The 23,538-nt window shown below is 41.4% G+C and overlaps 1 protein-coding gene across 4 annotated transcripts in view; it reads right to left on the bottom strand.

Moving 5' to 3' along the window:
• The window catches only part of mtor (mechanistic target of rapamycin kinase), a 265,629-nt gene that overhangs the window by 207,698 nt on the left and 34,393 nt on the right, over positions 1-23,538 (bottom strand). For all 4 annotated transcript variants that reach the window (XM_067970643.1, XM_067970645.1, XM_067970644.1 and 1 more), the window contains exons 14-20: positions 19,617-19,739; positions 19,378-19,461; positions 18,045-18,137; positions 14,652-14,786; positions 6,834-6,963; positions 1,830-2,080; positions 354-440 (exon numbers count right to left, since the gene is read on the bottom strand). In XM_067970643.1, coding sequence (XP_067826744.1) covers positions 354-440; positions 1,830-2,080; positions 6,834-6,963; positions 14,652-14,786; positions 18,045-18,137; positions 19,378-19,461; positions 19,617-19,739 — 903 coding nt within the window. The remainder of the gene's footprint in view (positions 1-353; positions 441-1,829; positions 2,081-6,833; positions 6,964-14,651; positions 14,787-18,044; positions 18,138-19,377; positions 19,462-19,616; positions 19,740-23,538) is intronic.

Below are 23,538 nucleotides of genomic sequence, written 5' to 3'. Positions count from 1 at the left end.
GTGACAATGAGGCCAACTCCTACCACCGTCGCCATTGAGATCAGCTAACTCAGAGATTAGGGATCAAAACTAGAACATTCCCGATCTGTATGGTTCACTGATCCATCAGAGGAGCAGCAAAACTGTTTACCTCTGAAGTAACACAAGTTAGCAAATGGGAAACTGGCTATGCAAAGGACTATGGGCAATAAGAAAGATAATTATGTACGAGATTCAAAGAGATCCAGGCATTAAAAAAAACCCACAAGAGCCACTCAGGTCACAATCTCAAAATGGAAGTCAAGAAGGATCAAGGGGAGACCGTATAACTGATGTAGGGTGCAAACAAATTGCTACATGATTGCAATACTCACTTTTATCAAAGCAAATATATCATCCATATAGGGTCGGATGTGAATTTTCACAAATGAAACTAGCATTCCCAGCTGCTGGAACAAGAACTGACAAAAGAAAATATACAATTATATACATGGTTTCGAAATAACCTTCATTGCCCATGTTCTTTCCATGAATATATACTACTTTTAAGCCTTAAACTCAAAATTCAACACAGTCCCAGAAGATTAATGGTTTCAAACGTGTTGAATTACAGACCTCGGAAGGAACCAGATGGGTCTGTCAGAACTTTATCCAACATGGTCTAAATGGAAAACAATGTCAACATTACTGACAAACTCGCAAAACCAACCCTTAATTTATCTACATCAAAGATTTAAACTATGATCTAAAGAGATGTACATTTTAACCAATTCTAAAACTAACCCCCACCCCACCCCTCCCCCAGAATAGAGAAATTAGATAATTTTTTTTTTGAAGATGATGGAAATAGAGAGACCATCAAATCTGATGAAAGGTACACCTACATTAACCTCTCTTCTTTTTTCAGATGCTGACAGACCTGCTGTGTATTTCCAGCTTTTGCAGTATTTTTTCTTTTTACTAGCACACTTCTGATATTTTTAAAACTGATATTTACTTATATTAAAAAGAACAGAGTAAATAGTCTTCTCAAACTAAAATCAGTGCTCAACAAGTTGGAAGTTACTCTTACACATATCTCAACAGCGTTAGTTCTACCATGGAAATAGTTGCACTTTAAACAAACATCAACATTATAGAACATTTCCCCCCACATCATCAAGCCTGCCACTTTAAGCACAGCCCTTTGGAATGACAGTCATCATAGTTGATGTGCTGTTGATAAATTCATGTGTACAACTGCTGGTTTGTATCAGGGATGAGAAAAGCATCCACAGGCCAATTTTCCAAATAAGGAGTGTAACACACAAAATATTGATCCTGCTTTCCCCTCAAATTATTGCCCACTTTGCTGTCATTGATCATGTCTTGGCTGATAGGGAAGGGTGGATGAGAGTAACCCACTATTAGACATCTTGTTCTATAATCACCCTCCAGGTTAGCTGTGTTGAGACCTGTGGATAAATACAAGACCACTAAATTGATTTGGATAAAAAAGATCTTTTGGCCCATTTGATCCCATCCACTCAGAATGCTAACACAATCTTCCTATTGTAGCAACCAGCTATTTAATAAGATCATGCGATACGTTCGGAGCAACACCTCGCTTCTCTCCACAGTCCAGCTGTTTGACACTTGCCCTGGTCCTTCTTGGATTTAATTGCCATATATTTCAGAGATACCTGTAGTGTGACTGGATGTCACAATACTGTCATATTTCCCATAATGTGAGATGGTTCCACTCTTTGGCTCTATGAGCATGAGTATTTTACAAGTTAAATTTTTTTACAAGTTAGCTACTCATGGGAATTCTGATCTATACTATTATATTCCCTCATTTCAAAACCTACCTCTCGAGTATTGGCATCACAGACTCGAATAACATTCAGGAACGTGGGCATGACTTGAGGCAGGAACTGAACACACTTTAAACCCAGAGATTTAAAGATAAAGGTGACGGCCTGAACAACCATAGTGTGGTGGTTTGATAGAGATGTGTCTCGCAGGATACGCATGAGGGTTACTACGGCAACAGCTGGGTAGAACTCATCCAATGGTAAATTCCCCATATTCACCAACATTTCACTAGTGCTGTAATCAGCTGCAAACAAGAAAATAAACAACAACACTATAAATGGGGCATCAATTGTGCATGTTGAAAATTAGAGCACTACACATTTCTCATTGGTTCCGAACAATACCTCGCCCCTGACCACAGCCCAGCTGTTTATACTGCAGTATCTTCTTGAGGTATGGTCTAAATATTTTAAATTAAACAGGAATGACTGTGTGGTGATGGGTTAGCAAGGCACTGAAGTACTTCTACAACATCCAAAATTGATCTGGATTAAAAAAAAGATCTTTTGGCCCATTTGATTTCATCCACTCAGAATGCTAACACAATCTTGATGTTGTAGCAACCAGCTATTTAACAAGATCATGAGATATGTTCAGACTAACACCTCGTTGGTCAAACTGGATTTCCAGTAAATTATATTTTTTGTTGAAATTTGAACGTTTGGAACCATACACTTAGTTAAGCTAACCCAGCCACAAAGACAAGCCACTTCAAGTGACCATGAAGCTGTTGCATTGTCGGAAAAAACCCAACTGGCTCACCAACGTCCTTTAGGGAAGGAAACCTGCCGTCCTTACCCGATCTGGCCTATATGCGACTCCAGTCCCACACCAACATGGTTGGTTCTTAACTGTCCACTGAAGTGGCCTAGTAAGCCATTCAATTGTATCAAGAAGGCCCACCACCATCTCAGGGCAGCTAGGGATGAGCAATAAATGCCAGCCTTGCCAGTAATGCCCACATCCCCAGAATGATTAAAAAATAGTACAATCTTACATAAAGCATGCAATTACCACTTCTAAGTATCTTCATTGTAAGTAACGCCAACAATGGCCTCGTCATACTACTGAATGTGTTAGCTTCCTCATCATCACAGTCTGTGCTTTGGAATATGGAACAAAAAAGGGTTGGCTCTTATCAGGAATTAACTACAATGACTTGGAGAATAAATGTCTATGTGCAGTGACATATCTAACTCATACAAGAATGGTAAACCATTTGCCATCTGAAATAGAACAAATTTAAGATGGATCAGTGTAGCTAGACTTAATAGTTTAGAAATGCTATTAATTTAGAATTCAGAGATTTCAAGCGAAGAACTGGGACAAAGGCTGATTTACCATATACGTTCCATAAAACAGCTACACGTGCTAACCAAAACAATCAAAAAAATCTCTAGATCAAAACTGTCTTTTTTTTTTTATTTGTTCATGGGATGTGGCCGTCGTTGGCAAGGCCAGCATAAATTGATGTGTTATGTCAGGATAGTGTGTAAATTTTATCCATCCCCAACTGCCCTTGAGAAGGTGGTGGTGAGCTGCCTTCTTGAACTGCTGCAGTCCATGTGGTGAAGGTTCTCCCAGAGTGCTGTTAGGTAGGGAGTTACAGGATTTTGACCCAGCAACGATGAAGGAACAGCGATATATTTCCAAGTCGGGATGGTGTGTGACTTGGAAGGGAATGTGCAAGTGGAGTTGTTCCCATGTGCCTGCTGCCCTTGTCCTTCTAGGTGGTAAAGGTCGCGGGTTTGGGAGGTGCTGTCGAAAAAGCCTTGGCGAGTTGCTGCAGCACATCCTGTGGATGGTACACACTGCAACCACTGTGCGCCGGTGGTGGAGGGAGTGAATGTTTAGGGTGGTGGATGGGGTGCCAATCAAGCGGGCTGCTTTGTCCTGAATGGTGTTGAGCTTCTTGAGTGTTGTTGGAGCTGCACTCATCCAGGCAAGTGAAGAGTATTCCATCGCACGCCTGACTTGTGCCTTGTAGATGGTGGAAAGGCTTTGGGGAGTCAGGAGTAAGTCACTTGCCGCAGAATACCCAGCCTCTGACCTGCTCTTGTAGCTACAGTATTTATGTGGCTGGTCCAGTTAAGTTTCAGGTCAATGGTGACCCCATTAATTGTTATATGACAACAAATTATAATCATTGGAATATAGCAGTCTCAAACCAAACCTTCTCTGGTTGGAGGGGTCTGATTTTTATGCTCCCTTGGATTCAACTTTTCTCTTAATAGAATGGTACTATGATAGAGGATTAACAGAACATATTAAAACAGTGGCTATAAACCATATTCACAAATCCTTCCTAAAACAGCAGGTAATTGCAACTACTCACATAATACTTCCTTACAAACAGTTCCTGTTTTGCCATTGCTACTCAATCAATAATCCTTGCTAAAAGAACTTTAATGGTAACACTTTCAAACCTTTTCACATAAAATTTACACACTATCCTGACATAACACATCAGGTGTAGCTGCTTTATTGTTAATAACCCATCAACCTGTAAGTTGTACCCTATATCATTATATTTTATTACTCAAGGTCACTCTTGATTTCCTGAAGTGCATCTGGATGAAGGGATGAGCATTAAAAGGTACATCCAGTCTGCGTGAAGTCAGTTAAGGTCAGTATGTGTTTCTACCCAGCTGTGCAGGGCTGCTTGAGCCATAAATTATATAGACCATCTGTCATTCAAAGAGTACAATTTAGCCACAAAGTTTATTTCCTTCTTGTGAGTTCTTCCTCCGGTCAAAAGTTCCGACAGCAATTAGTTGTCCCACTCTTTTGGTTGGCCCTTTATACCACAGAAATTACTTGCAACAAGGTAACCCTGTCCACAGTTACAGCACAACATTTAAGAAAAAAGCCAACAGGATGTTGCACTCATCTTCGTACACTACATGGAAGAAGAAAAGGCCCATTAAGTCGACTTGTTCCACAGTCCATGTTGTTAAAATTGTATAGAATGGTGAAGGATAGAATACTAGAGCCTGGTATTTAGTTACTTCCAAACTTTATTCACCCAGATTCCCCTTACACACACCACACCCTAGCTAAGCTCTCCTATAAAAAGGATACAAGAAAGTCCCCAATTGATATCCACCACCTGAAAACAATTAACACTAATTGATATAAATCATACAATTGACACGTGTACAATCCATCTTACAATGAGCTCCATCCCACTTAATTTCAATTCCTTCCGAAAAGTTCAACATCATTTCTCTCTGATCGCCAAAGCTAATCAAGCTCCAGAATATGTATCAATCTCCACAAACAATCTGTCAATAGTGTTTCTAGGAAATAAGACAAACACATCACAATTCAGTAGTCCCTGGTAAGCTACTTTGCATACAAGTTTGGATCTGAGCAAGTTTGGGCTCAACTGCGTGCTCTCTCATCGTCAAATAGCCTGCAACCGCTCACTGTTTAGGCTTACATATGAAGAATGGCCACTTCAGTGAGGTGCATTCTAGCACATTTTGATTGAAGGTGAAGTTTACTGTCCTGACTGCATACATTATATATATTTTTTTAACTTCCTAACTAAAAAGGACAAAGTAGAGTCAACACAAAAGGGAAAAAAGAAACTGGTATCAAATGAATGGGGAGAGGGACAGGGAAGCCCTTAGTCCCTGGAGCAGAATATAGACCCATTATATAAAGCATAACTTTGCAGCATCTATAATGCAGTGACCAGAGACAATAGATTTTGTCCTGAATGTGCAAAACTTGTCAACTGCACACCAAGGTCCAATTTCTATTCAGAAGAGTTACAGATTTTCAAAATTGTTGTTCATGATGTTATCAGCTTCATCAAGACACTCAGCAGTGTAAGTACATATTAAAACATGCCCAGGAAAGAGATGAAACAAGGATTAAAAAAAAGTTAGAATGTTCATAAAAGAATACTGCACAGAGATTACAAACAACAGCTCAGAATCTAAGCATAACGTTTTCTGAAAGGCTCTCTGCAATGAGCCTGAAAGGTAATTTCCTCAGTTTTAGTTTAGAATGGTTCCCATAACCCGTCATAGAGAGGGCAGTGCAACTCTCATTCAACTTTGGCCATAAAAATATTGCTAAGTACTTACTTCATCTAAAAATCTCTCAGGCCACTCGGTCCCAAATCCTACTGATAACTCCCATCTAAGACCCTTTGGTTCTTAGATGGGAGTTTAGCTCCAATTTAAAAAAAAATCTGTATTCAATGTTACATTTAATCCCACATGACCTTACACTACCACCAAAGAATGCTTGAGGATGAAGATGTAGATCATTGCAGTGCTTTGCTTGCTTCAAAAAGTAACTGTCAGTTTAACTTGACAAAGTTAAACTTAAAAACAAGACAGAAATATTTTGTTTGTTTTAGCACCAGTTCTTTGTTCCTTAATTCTTTAGATACAACTTTACCATCAACAGGTCATCAGTGAAGAACAAACAGAGACTTGCTGTGGACAACAAAGAAATGACAATCCGTTGTCAGGGATAATTGTACGTGGTTAAGTGACGCTCTCAGATAAACAGGTGATAACCCTCCCCATACTTCTGGACAAGATACAAGAACAAGAGAGAGATGGCTACCAGCAGCCCTCTGAAAACTCATCTAAGTGGTCATTCTGCATGTGTGAGCCTAGACAGTGAGTGTTGGAAGGCTGTTTGACTACAGTAGGGCATTACAGTTAATGCTAATCCTGCCCTCCTGAAAAGGCCACACTGAAAAATCAAGTAGGATTCGCAGCTAAACGATCAGGAGTAGGAACTCTGGTCAATTTTTCACTTCCTAACACAAAGATGGAGGTAAACTGTCGCATCTCTACTGCCACCCCAGTAATACGAGAAGTGAGGAACTAATTTTTTTTAAAAAATCAAGAGAATGCCAGGCTGAAGTGATTATTTCTTTAATACTCATCACAATACTGCCAGTTAGTATCAGCCATATCCTCAGGTCACTGGTACCATAACAGATGCATATTGCAAAAACACATTCATACCTGAATCCTGGTTCGATTTAGATTCTGATAGACTAACAGCAGAGGCATCACGTGACTGGTCAATCATCCCAATATTAACTTTGTGTTTGTATGGATCTAAGGCACCCAATAGCCCCAAGACTCGGATAGCCTGCAGAGAAAAAGGTGACTGGCTTACTGTTAAATAATCAGAAAAGTCTTATATATATAAAAAAAAATCAACATTTATTTGGCAGCTTTTGAAATACAACCATCACGCTCATAGATCTCTTGCACAAATTATTTTCTTTACTTCTATGATAATTACACAAACATAGGAACATTTGCAGTGGGTTTTAAAATATTTAAAGTCATTAGTGTGTAACAAAAATTTTGAGCCCCATTATGGCCAGATGCAGACAAAGGATGCTTTTTTAAAAAAAAATTAATGAGGCTTAATAAAATTTTGTGGGCTTTGTCCCTAAAATTCTCTGACTAAATTCTCAACTTTGTAATTTGGTTACATTTTGATGCAAAGTGCCTCAAATTATTAAAAAATACACAAATGCCAGATATCTGAAATAAAAACAGAATATGCGGAATATAGGGAGAAAGTCCATCAGCATCTGAAAAAAAAGGATAATGTTCTAGGTAGCGGCCCTTTGTGAGAATGGTCTCAGGTCTCCATCCCTAAAGGTTTAGCTGCCTCTTCTTTCAACAGTCTTTTTATCTTTCACATGCTGACAGAGTTGCTGTATATTTCCAGCACTGTCTGTTTTTATTATAACACTAGCAGATGTGTTGCTCACAGATAATCTGGAGCTCCGTCATGATGTTTAGCTGCTAAGATGAAGCAGTGTTTAACCTTGCTTGTCCCTTTAAGTCCACAACTCCAGTATTCTTAAAAATAGACAAATCCAAGTACTTGCAGTTACTTGTAAACTACTGAGATCAATTAGAGGGAAATTGTAGCTGCTTATAAATTTCTGACTCCACATTAAATGTCTGCTGTTCTTTTTTTTAAAAAAAGACTGCTTTGCATCCCCGTAACAGATGTGCAAGACAGAGTGTATTGCAGCATATGAACTAGCAAGAAAAAAAGCCATTACGTCTTATTGAATGGCGGAGCAGGCTCGAGGGGCCGATTGGCCTACTCCTGCTCCTATTTCTTATGTTCTTATGTCACCTGAATAATTTTAAAATAATTAAGAATGGTGGGGGGGTGGGGGTGGGGGTGGGGGGAAAGAGAGAAGAGAAGCAGATTTTTTATATCACCAATATATAGTGCTTTGTTAAATTGCAGTGCATGTACCCTAGTACCATATACGCTGCTGACCATATATGCATATTATATGTGGGTAATATGCAAAAACCTATTCTCCCCTACACTATCATTCTTAACTATTTCAAAATTATTTTACAAATACAACCTACAATCCAAAACAACATGTTGCTTTACACGAATATGGAGGGGAACATAGTGAAGCTGGAGCTGGATAGAATTTTAGCAAACAAAGCAATGATAGGTGTAAACGATGAGAATGTTGTGCTATTTGGGACTGGCCAGATGGACCACAATGATCTTATCCAGTCCTGTCCATTCCTCTGTTTAGAAGTTGCACAGAAACATATTGAGAAGTGAACTTAAACTGTAGTTATTGCAGGACACAATTCATTTAACCAGTTCCTGAAAAACTCAGTCCTCCACTGCGCTGGCTCACACAGAATTTGCTTGCAAAAGTATTTTAGTCCTGGATAATTTTTGAAAATGGGTGATGTCATCTGTGCCCTAAAGTTCAATAACTCCTGTAACTGGTAGGAACAGTTGAATAAATGATAGCTACTTCAAAGTAACTATGTGAAAAATGGTTATTCTTCGTGGCAGGTGATCGACAGAAGAAACATTATTTTATTGGAAAATACTTGAAATTACTTGATGGTAAACATAATTTTGAACAGCAGTAGCAAATGTTGTGAATGTCACTTTTAACTATATCCAACTGATTTGAATGGCAATCTGAGCTGCCCGAACACCAGCACCAAGAGCAGCAGTATGAAAAAAATCCGTTTTTCATTAAACTGGAATGCTTTGATGCATTTTTGTAGAAGTAATACTTGTGTTTGATTTTCAATAATTTTTTAATAACAAGTTTGCACTTAAGTACGCATATAGCAATTGATGATTCTTATCTGAATTAATTTCTGTCTTCAATGTTCCTATTAAAAAGGATACTTTAACATTCTACAATTTTATATCTTACTGTGTTAAAGCAGATTAAACTGCACATAATCGCACTTCAAATCATGTCCTGCAGCCAATGTTGGTATTTTGGTTAATATCCAAACAACAAAATAAAGAAAGAAAGTAATAAGGAGTAAGAGTTTATATTTTATGATTTCACACCACAAAATATATCCAGCGACACAAAAATGCTATACAGCATGAAAAAACTGGCGTGAACAAATTCTTATGAGGGAACGAAGCGCACCCCCCCTCCGATACAGGAGAAAAGGATTGTGGAAAATTAGCTTTATGGATTAACAGCAGTCAGGTCTATTGTCTTTAAATGTGGCTGCAGTATGAAAAATACCACATTATCCTAAAGCTGTAGTAAAGTTTTATTGCATCCAATGGATGTTCATCAGTGAGACAATTAAACTGAATCTTTTGAAGCAATTGCATTCTATCCACAGTGCTTTTCTTTTACAGCACACTGATATACACCAAGAACCTATTTCTTCTGGTTTAAAATTATCTTTTAGAAATTTTGATCCTCAATTTCCAGCAAAATAATACATGCTACTAAGATTTTCTTTCCAAATTGGAATATTTAGATTAAATCGGTTTTCCCCCACAAAATTTAAAGGGCACCAAATCACAAATATAATGGGCTCGATTTTCTCACCCCCGAGCGGGTGCGTTCGTGGTGGGGGGGCTGCGAAAATCGGGGATTCCCGGGACGGGTCCAAAGCCCGGCTCCAACCCGCCCACTTCCGGGTTCCCCAGTGACGCGCTAACATGCACGCGCAGCCCCCGCATATGGGACTCCCGCCGGCAATTAAAGCCGGCGGGGTGCCACTTAAAGTAATCATTAAGGTATTTCAGGTTGTTTAGAGACCTGATTAACATGACATTTTAGGAGGGGTGGGATTTTGCAAACAACTGGGACTGTTTCCCATACTGGGGGAAACACTCCTAGTTCAAATGGACATGTTGCAGCCATCAGCCTGTGGCAGCTGCAAAGGTCCATTTGACAGGTGGGGAGACCCTCATTCATTGCAGGAGGCCACTCTGTCACTTTGGACAAAGTTTGGCCTCCACCACCCTCCTCTTAACAATAAAATTCACCAACTTGCACACTTACCCCGGGGTCCAGACACATGTACCTACCTTGCGGACCCCCTCAAATGTACATCTTCCGGATGGGGGCCGCCGTAGCTGCAGTCATGACCTCCTCGGAGGACGAACAGCGTCACCAGCCTTGCCGGCCAGGCCGTCCACCTCGGACACGTGGAGCCCCACAACACAGTGCTGTGACACATCCACCTGCACAGCAGGAGGGAGGGCTACCGCAGAGAGAGATCCGTCGCAGAAGGCACTACCATCGCCACAGGGTCCACAGACCGAGGCTCAGCTTCCTGGACCTCTCTGAGCAGCAGTGCACATGGAGGCTCAGAGTCACTCGACATGTAGTCATGGACATCTGCAGCCTCCTTCATGCCAAGCTGCTCCTGGCTGGCCCGAGCACCATCTTCTTACCTGTCGCTGTCAAAGTCACCACTGCCCTCAACAACTTCTCCTCCGCATCCTTCCAGGGTGCCACCGGGGACATCGCCGACGTCTCTCAGTCGCCTGCACAAAAGAGCCCTGCAAATACACCTACACCCACTTTGCAGTGACACAATGGGTGGCATCAGTTGTGGGTCTTCATAGTGATCCTTAGGAAAGGGCATTTTTGCACAAAGCAGACAAGATTTGCAAAGACATGGCAGTAGTGGTGACAATATTATATGTTATGTGAGTTGATCAGAAATTAAACATAGGTAAAAACCATGACAAACCCTCAAACACCCTTGTGCATCCCCTTCATGCTCACGACACGTTTGCCTTAAGCTTCCTACTGCACATATGTGATGCATGCCCTGTGGCTGCAGCACAGGTAGTGGCAGGTTGAGTGAGGCTGACCGTGAAAGAGATGCATGAGAGGGTGAGTATGAGATAGAGCCATGAGATTGTATGAGGATTGGGTTGAGTGGTAGTGGCGGGATGAGAACTGGCGAGGTGAGTAAGTGTAGGTAAGATGAGGATGAGGTTTGAGTGGGTGTGAAGAGTGATGTGATAGAGTAGTGCTGGCAGTGCAGAAGGAGATGTGGGGTGGGGGCGGTGTTGTGGCAGATGGAGTGTAGGGGAATGAGCAAGTGTACTCACTTCGGCTGACCTACTTAGGTCATTGAAGCGCCTCCTGCACTGTATGTTGGTGGTGCAGGCGACCTCCTCTGCCACCTTGAGCCAGGCCTTCTTGGTAGCAGAGGCAGGCCGCTTCCTCCCATCCGGCGGGGGTGGGGGGGGAAGATCTCTGTCCTCCCCCTCCTCCTCACCCCATCCAATAATACCTGGAGTAAGGCATCATTAAACCTGGGCTGCTCCATGCTGTAATTTTGCCTATTTCCTGCAGCATCAGTCAGTGGAGGACTGCTCCTTTAAATAGGGCTCCTCCAGCTGACAGCCCGCTGCGCAGCTTTCCAGCGCGAAACCCGGAAGCACAGGTAAGTGGCTCCAATTAGCCTGCGATTCCGTGCGGAGCACTCCGATTTCACTGGGAGCGTTACCCACACGCCCAATCGACCCCCCGCTGCGAACCCGCCATCCTCCTAATATCGAGCCCAACGAGTCTTAAAGAGTACAACTTTGGAACATCAGCCTCAACTTTCCACAAGAGAAAAGTTGTGCATCCCAGCAGCACAGGCTGTGCAGAATCCATATTCTGACACGATAGGGCAAATATAATTTCCAGGCTTTGCTTCAGTGCTACGCTGATCACGGAGCAGCATCAGGAGTGACCATTTGAACATACCCAATGGCTCAGACTTAAATGCAACAAAGTCATACGGGCCAGAAAGAACTCAGATTTAGTTTCTGGTTTGTGTTGAGTTAGCTAATCTCAAGCAGGCTGTTTACATTTGACCTCAGTGGCTCTAGCCTGGAAGGAGGGGGTAATTTGTGGAAATTAGCCTGCGTCAGATTTGACTATTTTGCTGACACTCCCTGCCTTAAGCTCACACATGAAGAATTCTCACTTGGATGAGGGAGGAAGGGTTGGCAGCATTCAAAGAATCATAGACAATTTATGACACAGAAGGAGGCCATTCGGCCCATTGTGCTTGTGCCGGCCGAAAATGAACCACATAGCATAATCCCACTTTCCAGCACTTGGCCCGTAGCCTTGTAGGTCACAGCACTTCAGGTGCACATCTAGGTATTTTTTAAATGAGTTGAAGGTTTCTGCCTCTACCACCCTTTCAGGCAGTGAGTTCCAGACCACTACCACCCTCTGGGTGAAAAATTTTTTCCTCAGCTCCCCTCTAATCCTTCTGCTTTAAATCTATGCCCCCTGGTTATTGACCTCTCTGCTGAAGGAAGTAGGTCCTTCCTACTCACTATCTAGGCCCCTCATAATTTTGTACACCTCAATTAAATCACCCCTTAGCCTCCTCTGTTCCAAAGAGAACAACCCCAGCCTATCCAATCTTTCCTCATAGCTAAAATTCTCCAGTCCTGGCAACATCCTCGTAAATCTCCTCTGAACCCTCTCTAGTGCAATTACATCCTTCCTGTAATGTGGTGACCAGAACTGTACACAGTACTCAAGCTGTGACCTAACTAGTGTTTTATACAGTTCCAGCATAACCTCCCTGCTCTTATATTCTATGCCTCGGCTAATAAAGGAAAGTATTCCATACGCCTTCTTAACCACCTTATCTACCGGTCCTGCTACCTTCAGGGATCTGCGGACATTCACTCCAAGGTCCCTCACTTGCTCTACACCTTTCAGTATCCTTCCATTTATTGTGTACTCGCTTGCCTTGTTTGCCCTCCCCAAATGCATTACCTCACACTTATCCGGATTGAATTTCATTTGCCACTTTTCTGCCTACCTGACCAGCCATTGATATCTTCCTGCAGTCTATTAGAGGAAAAGAAAGCAGTGCCAAGTGATGGCAGGGCACAAATGGGAAAACTCCAATTTTCTCCCCTCCTGACCTGATGGCACTGACTCATGCTGGAGTATGATTCTACAGGATTCAGCGGTCCTCCAGCACCTTTCCAAGTGATCACTCTTCACATCTAAGCCTAAATTGGGATGTCTGGCAGGCCATTGGACCACAGGAGCAAACCCAATTCTGTCCACGTTCGAAATCCACATGCATGCACTTTCCAGTATGAGAAGATTGGGTAATGATCAGGAAAGGAAACCCAGGCTGATTTCTCCCCTCTCTAGCCTCAGGGTGCTGAGGCAAACTACAGCTGTCCTAGCTGAGATTAGTTGGCTCAGCACAGACCAAGAATTAAACCTGGAACGTTACTGGTCTATATAGCTCAGCACCACATCAAGCAGAGTATTCATGCACTGAGCTAGCAGTGGAGCCTTTGCTTTTGAAGTGGGAAAATTGTGAAGCAACTTCTCAGACACAACATAATGAATGGGTACAAATAATCCTCTTGATAATTATGGTAAACTTATATTTTAAATTCAAAACAGCAACTAGAGATTCAGTTTTTAAACTTAGGATCTATAATTTATAGATGGAACGCTGCTCAATCTTCAATTAGCAGTTTTTAATTAGGCCCTACTATAGGTAAGTTTCTGGGCTTGCGCTGCAGGGCTGATATAAAAGACCCAACATGATGGTCTACAAATTCATAGATTGTTTGAGTTGCGAGGAATGGTGCGTTTGTTTGATATATGGTGTTGAAGATAGACTACTTTACAAGTGCTCCATTATATACACAACGTGAATAAAAGTGTTTGTACAGTTGCAAAAATTTATTGCATTTGCATAGGTGCAGAATTTCAACATGTTTGTTGGTAACCACCTGTCCCATTAGCTCATGTTTGGTGGCCAGCAAAGTATCGGTTGTCAAAATTATGTAATCTGAGCAACCAGACTGAGTCCTTCCAGACCATATTTTAAGGAGCAAGTTTAACTTAAGGTCTTAGCTGCTGTTTTCATATAACCTTTTCAAATTAACGGAGATTCACTTGCCTTGTACAGTGTATCTCCAACAGATTAAATTATACAGCTAACTGCTCCCAAAAAACATCATCCAGCACTGATGGGTAATTAGAGTTTGCACCTTGAGAGTCTCTACATGCCAAGATCATAGTATCAGCATTGTTATCAAGAGAAGGCACTTTCCAGAGGAAGATTGGCTAGGGTGGGAACTCAGTTAGCACATCACCTCCATGTTGCTCTTGTACACCTCCTAGGAGTTGGCTTAAGAATGGCACTGGGGACTCGGAACATGTCTAACTGATCACTCTCTAGGCCTGGAGATGGTGCATGACACACACTAACTTCAAAACGGGGAAAATAAAACACATAAGGGATAAATCCACGCTACAGGAAATCAAGGCTATGATATTGTAGCTCTATCTCTGACCTGCGCTCCCTTTGGAGCACAGGATCATGGAATTACACCTATACTGAAATAAGCAAAACAATTTCTCGTTACCTTCTAGGACTCCGACTGTATCAAAAAGATTGCTACCCTCGACCGATGGAAAGGGTTTAGATCAATACTCCTAAGTCAACTATGTATCGGTAGCTAATACTTCTTTTATGTGCTCCATGCCTTACCTCTCTCCGAATACCCTGATTTTGCTCAGTCTTTAGAAAGTTTAGTAGCACTTCAAGCAGGGAGGGGTACTTCCTGTAAGGCTCCACCACATAGCCTGTGCAGGCAACTTGCTGTCCCAGGGTCCACAGCGCCACCTGTCCAATTCACACAGAAACAGCAGTGGTTAATTCTAGTTCTTGACATGTATTTTTAATAATACATAAATGTTTTCTGTTTGGTATTGAATCAGTTGTACATAAATTAAAAAGGCAGGGGGCAAGGAAGAGGAGGAAGAGGAGGGAGGGAGGAAGGGGGCAAGAAGGAGGAGAAGGAGGAAGGGGGCAAGGAGGAGGAGAAGGAGGAAGGGGGCAAGGAGGAGGAGAAGGAGGGAGGGGGCAAGGAGGAGGAGAAGGAGGAAGGGGGCAAGGAGAAGGAGAAGGAGGAAGGGGGCAAGGAGGAGGAGAAGGAAGAAGGGGGCAAGGAGGAGGAGGAGGAGGAAGGGGGCAAGGAGGAGGAGGAGGAGGAAGGGGGCAAGGAGGAGGAGACGGAGGAAGGGGGCAAGGAGGAGGAGAAGGAGGAAGGGGGAAAGAGGAGTTCAACAAAAAAAAACTTTTAATACATCCACTAATTTCCTTCACATACAAAAAGCAACCAGTCTCTATCATTAATAAATGATACATTTTGCACAAATAAAAGCACTACAAATTATTTTTTAATCTCGCACACTTCCCACAAAAGGGAAAATATTCCTGCACAGTTTCTCCATACATTATTATAAATGCTAAAAGATATTTGTTTCACAGCACTCAATCTAAAAAAAAATTGTTGAAAATCACATCTGAAAAGGCACAAATAGATTTACTTAAACCATCCTAAATTGCTTGAATTAGATAATGAAATGCTGATATACATATTGCACCTTCAATATATCTGTACCACGAAAGAAAACCTATTGAGGTACAACAATTAGTTTCCAAATGCTAAACAAACAACGCCTTAAATAAGCAGTAATGTCCGAAATACATCAGGGAATACACAAGTTCTCAACACTACCCTTCAATTTGTTTAATGGGTTTTCTAAATGTCCAGTTACTTTATATTATCTCTGTTTTGACTTGTCTCCCCCATTTTGCTGCCAACATCCAGGGGCTACAGCATCCAGCTACTGAAGAATGACAAGTTCCTCGATGCCAGTTATTGTCAGATGTAATTACTACCACAGGCTAGAATGATAACATAGGGAGTGGAAAAAGTTCTTAGTAAGATTTTTTTTAAATGACAAATGGGCCTATGGTGGGTAGTAAAGAGATAACATTCCATCTGTTCTCCAGTAATTCCATTAAATTCATCTTAAGGGAACAAGTCTATACATAATATTTAAAAAAACACACAGGGCTTCCACCAGATAAAAATTCAAGTTCAAATCGTTTCACTTTTGATTCAAGTGCAATGGAGAGCTCCTGATGTTAAAGCTGCAGTGCTTCACACTCCAACTTGTTACAGTGTAAGAGTAGGAAGTAAAACAGTGCATTTGAAGGAGCAGAGTAATTTTTTTTTAAAACATTCAAAAATAATGCAATTTTAAAATGACTGCCAAATATCTCTCTCCAAGCTTACCCAAATTCTGATATTTCAAGCCTCTTTCACAAATGAATTTCTTCTCTAAGGACATTAAATTATTTGTTTACCTTTGCAATCTACAATAGATTAAAAGATTACCAATCAAGAAAGCAATGCAATATGTTGGAGAACCAACATTTGAAACCATTGCTGTGAGACAGGGGTTGTGCATTTAATCTCATGATTCCCCCATACTCCTATGTTCACCAGTTTCTGCGTTATCAACTGGGGGAAGCTCCAAGTGGAGGCCAGGTGCTCCCCTGCAGGGGGCAGGATTTCCATCTCCCCTAGCCCCTTTTGCACATCTGCTTAAAAACCTGTTTTCAGAGCAATGAGGGCCTGGTCTGAGAGCTTCTTGCCTGTCCACCTATCCTTCCAGGTGAAAGCAAAGACTGAGTAAGAGAAGCAAAAAATGAAAAAAAGAGACTGGGATTTGTAATCTTAAAACAGCACAATTACATTTATCTCCACTTTCTTCACCAACACACTGCAACTATATAATTTTTCCCTCTGCACAAATAAGTCATCCAAGTTAAATTCATTACTCATGTCTGTGTCAGATTGAAATCTGTGCTACACATGCAGCAATAAAAATACTCAGAGGATTGGCAATCAGCTGACAACTGCTGCTACAATAACTTGTTTTCAACCCAGGCAGATCAGAAGTACAACTCTTGCCAATTTTGCTGCCGCCCATCTGCTCCAGCGCTCTATAGAAGCATTGTACCCAAAGTGCACTGCTCCTGTTTAGGCCCAGGAGCACCAGGATTTCCTGTCCAGGGCCATTAATATAAGCATGAGGCACCCCCGAGGCAGGCCTGCCTCCTGGCTGACCCTGGCGGGGGGTGAGGGGCAGGAAACTGAAGCGCAGCTGCAGGCCTCTCCCATAACCTTCTACCAATCTCTTCCTCATATGCTGCCAAGAACCTGTAGCTAAATGAGTACGCATTGAGAATTAGATTCCAGAACATCAACTGGGCTGGTCTTAAAAAAAAATGACACACAGTTCTCCAGAGGACATTCTAGTTCTCCACAGTACCTGAAGCGGCAGGCCATTAAAGCCTCATCAGCCAGTCTCTTGGATTATGTGAGAATGCAAACCATATGCCGTTTCTGGTTACAGTATCTTAGTTGAAGAAGTCAGGGAAATAGAACAAGACATTGCCAATTTTGCCTGTCTTCACAGCATTCACATTGACAAATTCAGTACGAAGCAACATAACTGAAGTTGTACAGACTTTCACTTCCCTATCTCAAATTAAAATAAAATCCCTATCTCAAATTAGATTAGATCCCAAATTTTCTCTTCAATTTTTCCAGTGTTAAATGACCAAGAAGAGAAGATGATCAAAAGAAAAACTGAGGTCGTACTTCTTTCAGTAATCAAAATAATGAGAGCTGTGGCCTATCACGTAATCCAGAATCCATCCACAACCGAACAAACTACTTTGGAAAGATTTTAAACAAAGGTGACTTCTTCATAAAGTTTATTTGTTGCAGCTGTAATAACCATGTTTCTTTTTCACGCTGAATCATCACATTGGAAACCCATTTCAGCAGTTGAAGTACTTGATAGCCATGATTCAATTTTCAACATACAGGAGACTTTCCTTTGTTACCAAGTTATTTTTTTCTCACATACAGGCACACATATACATCATCATCCCCTATATATAAAAATAAAAACACTTAACTTGCAAATTTCCAAACACTTCAGTGAGGAAGTCATTTAGATTGTTATTGCAAAGAAACACAGCAGTAACATAAATACATGGGTGTGTAGAGTGGTCTACCTGTCTTTTTGCAAGTGACGAAGAGTCTTGAAGCATGTCCATTATGATGGGAAACAGTTCATCCATCCACTTCCTCATATCCAGTCCACTCACCTACAGGAACAAATATTACTAACCGTAAGGATCCTCAAATTAAAGAAAGCTATCAATTGGTGAACAGATTTGCAATAATCAACCTTACCACTGGCCGGTCACCATTCTACCTTCAAGAAACATGCTTGAAGGCAAGTCAGAAAATCAGCAAAATACCTTCACCAATAAAGCAAATCATTTTGCAATTACAAGGTCATTAAGTACATGGGTATGATTTATAAAAAGTTGCAGAACAAATGTAGCTAAAAACCTGAAAGCAGGTGAGATATTCCCACCCTGCAGTCTGTCTGGCAGTTACAAATAGCAAAATAAAATTCTGCTGAATAAATTTTAGAATACCAACTAATTCTGGAATTTCTTATATTCTGCATACACATAAAGCCAGAAAAACTATCAATAGATAACCAAAATATCCACCAGAAACAAAAATTGATTTGTTTCTGCAACTCCTTGATAACACGTAAATAGCAGACTTTTTGACTGATAAGTTGATGATATCTAGTTTTCCAATTCTGTTAGCAAATGTCTGACAAATTCTCTGTTCTGGGTAACAAAATAGCGAATATACTACCCTTTGTTGTCACAATGGCTGATTCAGTGAACCAGTCATGAAACACCAAACTTATCAACGGCATATCAGTCCTATAATACTGGTTCAAGATTTCTGACCGGGTTCAAGCCCCATTGCAGGACTTCAGCACAATCTAGACTGACACTCTAGTGCAATTCTGAGGGACTGTTTCATTGTCTGAAGTGCCATCTTTTGATTGAGACATCAAACCGAAACTCACATTTGCTTGTTCAGGTGGACATAAAAGATCACAGTTTTATTCGAAGTGGAGCAGGGGTGTTCCACGGGAGTCCTAGCAAACATTTCTCCCTCAGCCAACACCACCAAAACAGATTAACCAGTCATTTATCACATTTGTATTTGTGGGACTTTGCTGTGCACATATCGGCTGCCGCGTTTATCTGCAATAACTATGACTACACTTGAAAAGTATCTAATTGGCTTTGAACACTTGTGGACATCCTGAGGTCATGAAAAGTACTATATAAATACATGTTTGTTCTTTCTTTATTTTTCCCATGTTTTACTCTTCATTGCCAGTGCAATCCTCCAACATGATTCAACTTCATTCTAACAGCATGTATTGCACAATTTGTATTTAAGTCTCTGGTCCATAAATGCAACAAATCTTATTGTACAGAACTAGCCATGCTGTAATATCAACCTTACCTGGGCAAGTTCCCCTATTGTAGCAAGGACGCTAACAATTACACCAGGGTTGGGATCATGATCCTTCAGTTTTAAGATTAAGGCCTGGGAAAAAGCATACAGTCATTTGAGAGTATATATACTTTTTTCCAACATCTAATAATGTGCTCTTACTTGTTAATGAACATCAAACTTTCAATGACAATTTTATCTCTTTACACTAATAATCACTGTAGGAAATGTCATTCCCTCTCACTTACCTTGAGAATAGGCTCCATATATGGGCGGATAAGGCGAGGTGCGTTTGAAACCAGGTGGCCCAACATTCGGGCGCTTTGCTCTTTGTTTCGACCTACTCCACTGTGCTCGAGCTCAGTTAAAATCTATGAATCATAAAGAAATTATAAATGGACTGAAAGTCAGCACTTTCTTTATTTTGACAACAATGATCTATGTACAGCATCACATTTCTGGTCTCTGTCAGAGGGATTATGAGGCAATCTATGATTAGAAAGATCACATCAATATCTACAGTGTGAAGAATTGGTGCAAACTACTGGCCTCCAACAACAATCTGCACAAGATTCTCCCATGGTTCTAGTATACAAGATACTAGGGGTTGGCCTGCAAAACGTTTCTATTCTCTTGAGTGATGAAGGACAAAACACTTACAACAAAGCTGCAGTTAAGCTATGTACCTCATTGGTAGGACAAAAGAAAAGCAAAATAAAACTCTTCCTCTTCCCCACACATAGTATGTTCTATTTATAAATGTCTATAGATTAGAAGTATATTAAATATTTATATGCAAAGATATATAATTTCTTATTGTGGGGGAAGGCCATAGCAACATGGCTGCCCATAGTGGGCAATTGGCTTCCCTGTAAGACGGAACATTGGAAAAAGCACAAAGAGCAGCTGGGTCATGCAGGCAGCCACAACCAGATGGTTATTTAGAAGTTATTACTGCAGATGTAATTGAGAGTCTAGCAGTACCTAATGGAAATTAATGGTGGAGAAGCAAAAGGTTAGAGGGGTGTCAAGTGGTAACTTATTTTCAAAGTCAGTGGTGAAGTGTGGATACTCCAGGGGGTAAACTTTAATTGAGAGCCTGGAAGGGAGTGGGGGGTGGGGAGATTTCCAGGTGCAAAACCCGGAAGGTTAACGGGTGGATCTCGATCGCAGCCAATCAATTGCACTTCTGGGTTTTGTGCCCGGCAACCAGCTTGATTGACAGGCTGGCTGCCTGTTGGCAGCGAAAGGAGCTGCAAATCAGTGAGGGGGCGGGTGAGATAGAGATCATCGGGCGTGGATAAAAAGATCAGGTGGGGGGACGTGGCCAACATCCGGGGGGGGGGGGGGGGGGGGGGGTCAGACAGCCTCAGACATCAGGGGGGAGGGGGCTCAGCCAGCATTGGACATCGGGGGGGGGTCAGCCAGCATCAGACAACGGAGGGTCCAGCAGCATCGGAGATCGCGGGGTTCAGCCAGCCACAGAACTCGGGGGGGGGGGGGGTATGAGGTCCAGAATCGGAGGGGGATTCCAGCATGGGGGGGCGGATCACGGGGTTCCTGTTAGCCAGGTGATCTTGTTGGGCCTGGATGAAGCACTCCTACTCCTCCAGGCCCACAAGCAGTACAATAAAGACACTTATCTCATGGATTCAGCCCCTCCCGCCTGCTTTCACCTTATGTGAATGGGAAGCATTGGGAAACCCAAACAGGTACGGTTGAATTTGTTTTACTTGTGTAGTACACAAAATATTAAGTACCTCAAGTATCTCAATGAGGTACATTGCCTTTTTAAGTAATTGCCTGCCAGCTTTAGGTGGGGGTGGGACTTCCTGGTGTCTGCTCTCCACATGCAGACAAACCTGCCTGGGTTAAACCCAGAAGCAGGCGTGTTGGAGCCGGGATGCGGCCCTGCACTGAAAACGAAGTATTTTTACTCCCCCACCCGCCCCTAACCCACCCATTCTTAGGGATTAAAATTTACTCCCAGATGTCCGTTTTTGTTCCCTAATGGCCATGATATTACAATGTGTAAACTGTAAGTGTGGTTCATGCATTTTGCAGAAGGAGCCCTTGGTACAGGCAATCATTGGCACACTGGAAGAGGGAAGAGCAATAAATAGTGCTAGTAAGCTGGCTGAAACTGGAAATGAGAGTTTGGATATTCACAGCTGCCAGACCACACAAGTGTTCTCATTTAGTCAGTATTACTCTATGCTGAAGTGCACACTGATTATGTCTTCAGATTGCAATCTCTGAAAGACTGCTTTTGTTTAAATCCTAAATTGCAGGGTGCACTTGAAAAGCAATTCAAATCACAAACATTGAGAAATGTGGCAGAAACCAATGCTTTACAAAAAAACCTCATTATGTCTGTTGTACTATGATGTCAACATTGCTAAAAATACAGCTGGAAGCCTTTGAAGTATCTCGTTATATGCCTGGAAAAATATGATTGCTCATTATTACACTCTTAAATGGATTACCAAATACTGTCAGCAATACCCTTTCAGTCTTCTTTCACAGACTACTTCCACTATGTACAGACTGCCAAATGTAAATATAGTATCTGGACATGTTTTCAACTTGTAAATTATCATCATGATTGGCATTTCACTACGTGCCAGGGATATTAGAAACCTTACCATGCCAGAGAAACAGGGTAAAATAAAAAAAAATCCTGAAAAGGGAATATAATTACTGCGAAAAATGAAGCCTGTAATCTCATATTTCTCAAGTTATTTTCTTCAAAATATGTTCCTGCTTGTGAGGTCGTTGCAATACGTTGTAGATGTCATCGCACCATGACAAAACTATTTTTGCGTCACGTCAGTGTGTAATGGTGTATTTCCATCCTGAAAACTTAGTTCTTTGACCATGACTCTGGACCCCTCACCCCCCACCACCACTCTCAACATCTCTCCCATTTCTTGGCTGAGTATCCATTGCTCTCCTATAAAGCTCCCTGGGATGTTTTATTGTTTGAAAGGCACTATATAAATGTAACCAGTTATCAAAACAGTAACTCCATATTCGATCCTAAACAATTGGAACGAGATACACAATGACAAATTGCTCAGGTTCCCCTTGGAAAGTAATTGTAGTGCAGGAAAAATGGCTCTTGGAAAAATAAGAATGACAATATTGAAAATTTCCAATAAGACCTCTTTAGATTCAAAGTTGTTTCAAGAATCACAATGAAACTACTATAGTTCCATGGTCAAAAACACTTGTAATGAGGGTGGCCTTCAAGCATCTCACAGCAGTTAGTATAACAGAATTCTGAGCAGCCCATGAAGAGCAGGCTTATTTTCCAGATGACAAAGTTTCCAAATTTTAGATTTAAAATTCCAATTTCTCACATTTCAGAACTCCTTTCAAGAAAAGGAATAAATATGAACATGAAAAGCATCACATAAATCCAGAGTCCTTTAAAAGCTTGCTGAAAACCTTGTACAATTAATGCCTTTTGCAGAATGTATGCAAAGAAAATACTGAACATAGTTGGAAAATGAGGATAGTTACCAAATCAGATGGTAAAGGATCTATTACAAACAAAATTTATCTAACTATGCTGGTGCACACTAATAAGGCTCCAACCATCCCTCATTCCCAAATCATCCTTAGGGCTATTCTCAGAGGATAAGAAATAATTTCCCACACATACAGTTGTTCAGGCTGCAATTATGGCACTGACAACTCCATACATGGGATGGAAATTCAGAAGGCTTGCCCTCCTCGGATCACTATCGCATGCTTCCTAGCATCCAACCAGAGAGTGGCATTGGTGGAAACTGAGAAAAAGAAATCAACATAGGTTATAAAACAAGATCGAGACCGTGAAAGTTTCTGGCATATGATCTGAATTTACATTGAAAGAGTCACCAGACAATTTAGAAAATTATTTTACTTCCTCTTGGGGCAGGCCTGAGAGAGACCTTTACTGTGCAACGATTCAGCCTGCAACAGTGTCTAATAGTTAAGTTTCAATTTATTATAGCTTTTGTGGTCTGCGAACTGGAGACTTTAAGGGAAATGGCATGTTCCAACTTATTTCCTTTCATGGAACTAAATTCCTCTATTTTCCCTTTTTCTGCATACAGTATCACCTCCTGCATCTGAAAGAGTGGGTGGGAACCCTGCTCTAAGGATTTGCTGATGCCACTCTTC

Source organism: Heptranchias perlo, chromosome 32 (assembly GCF_035084215.1).
Source record: "Heptranchias perlo isolate sHepPer1 chromosome 32, sHepPer1.hap1, whole genome shotgun sequence".
Taxonomy (NCBI): domain Eukaryota; kingdom Metazoa; phylum Chordata; class Chondrichthyes; order Hexanchiformes; family Hexanchidae; genus Heptranchias; species Heptranchias perlo.
This window is presented reverse-complemented; position numbering and strand designations above follow the sequence as displayed.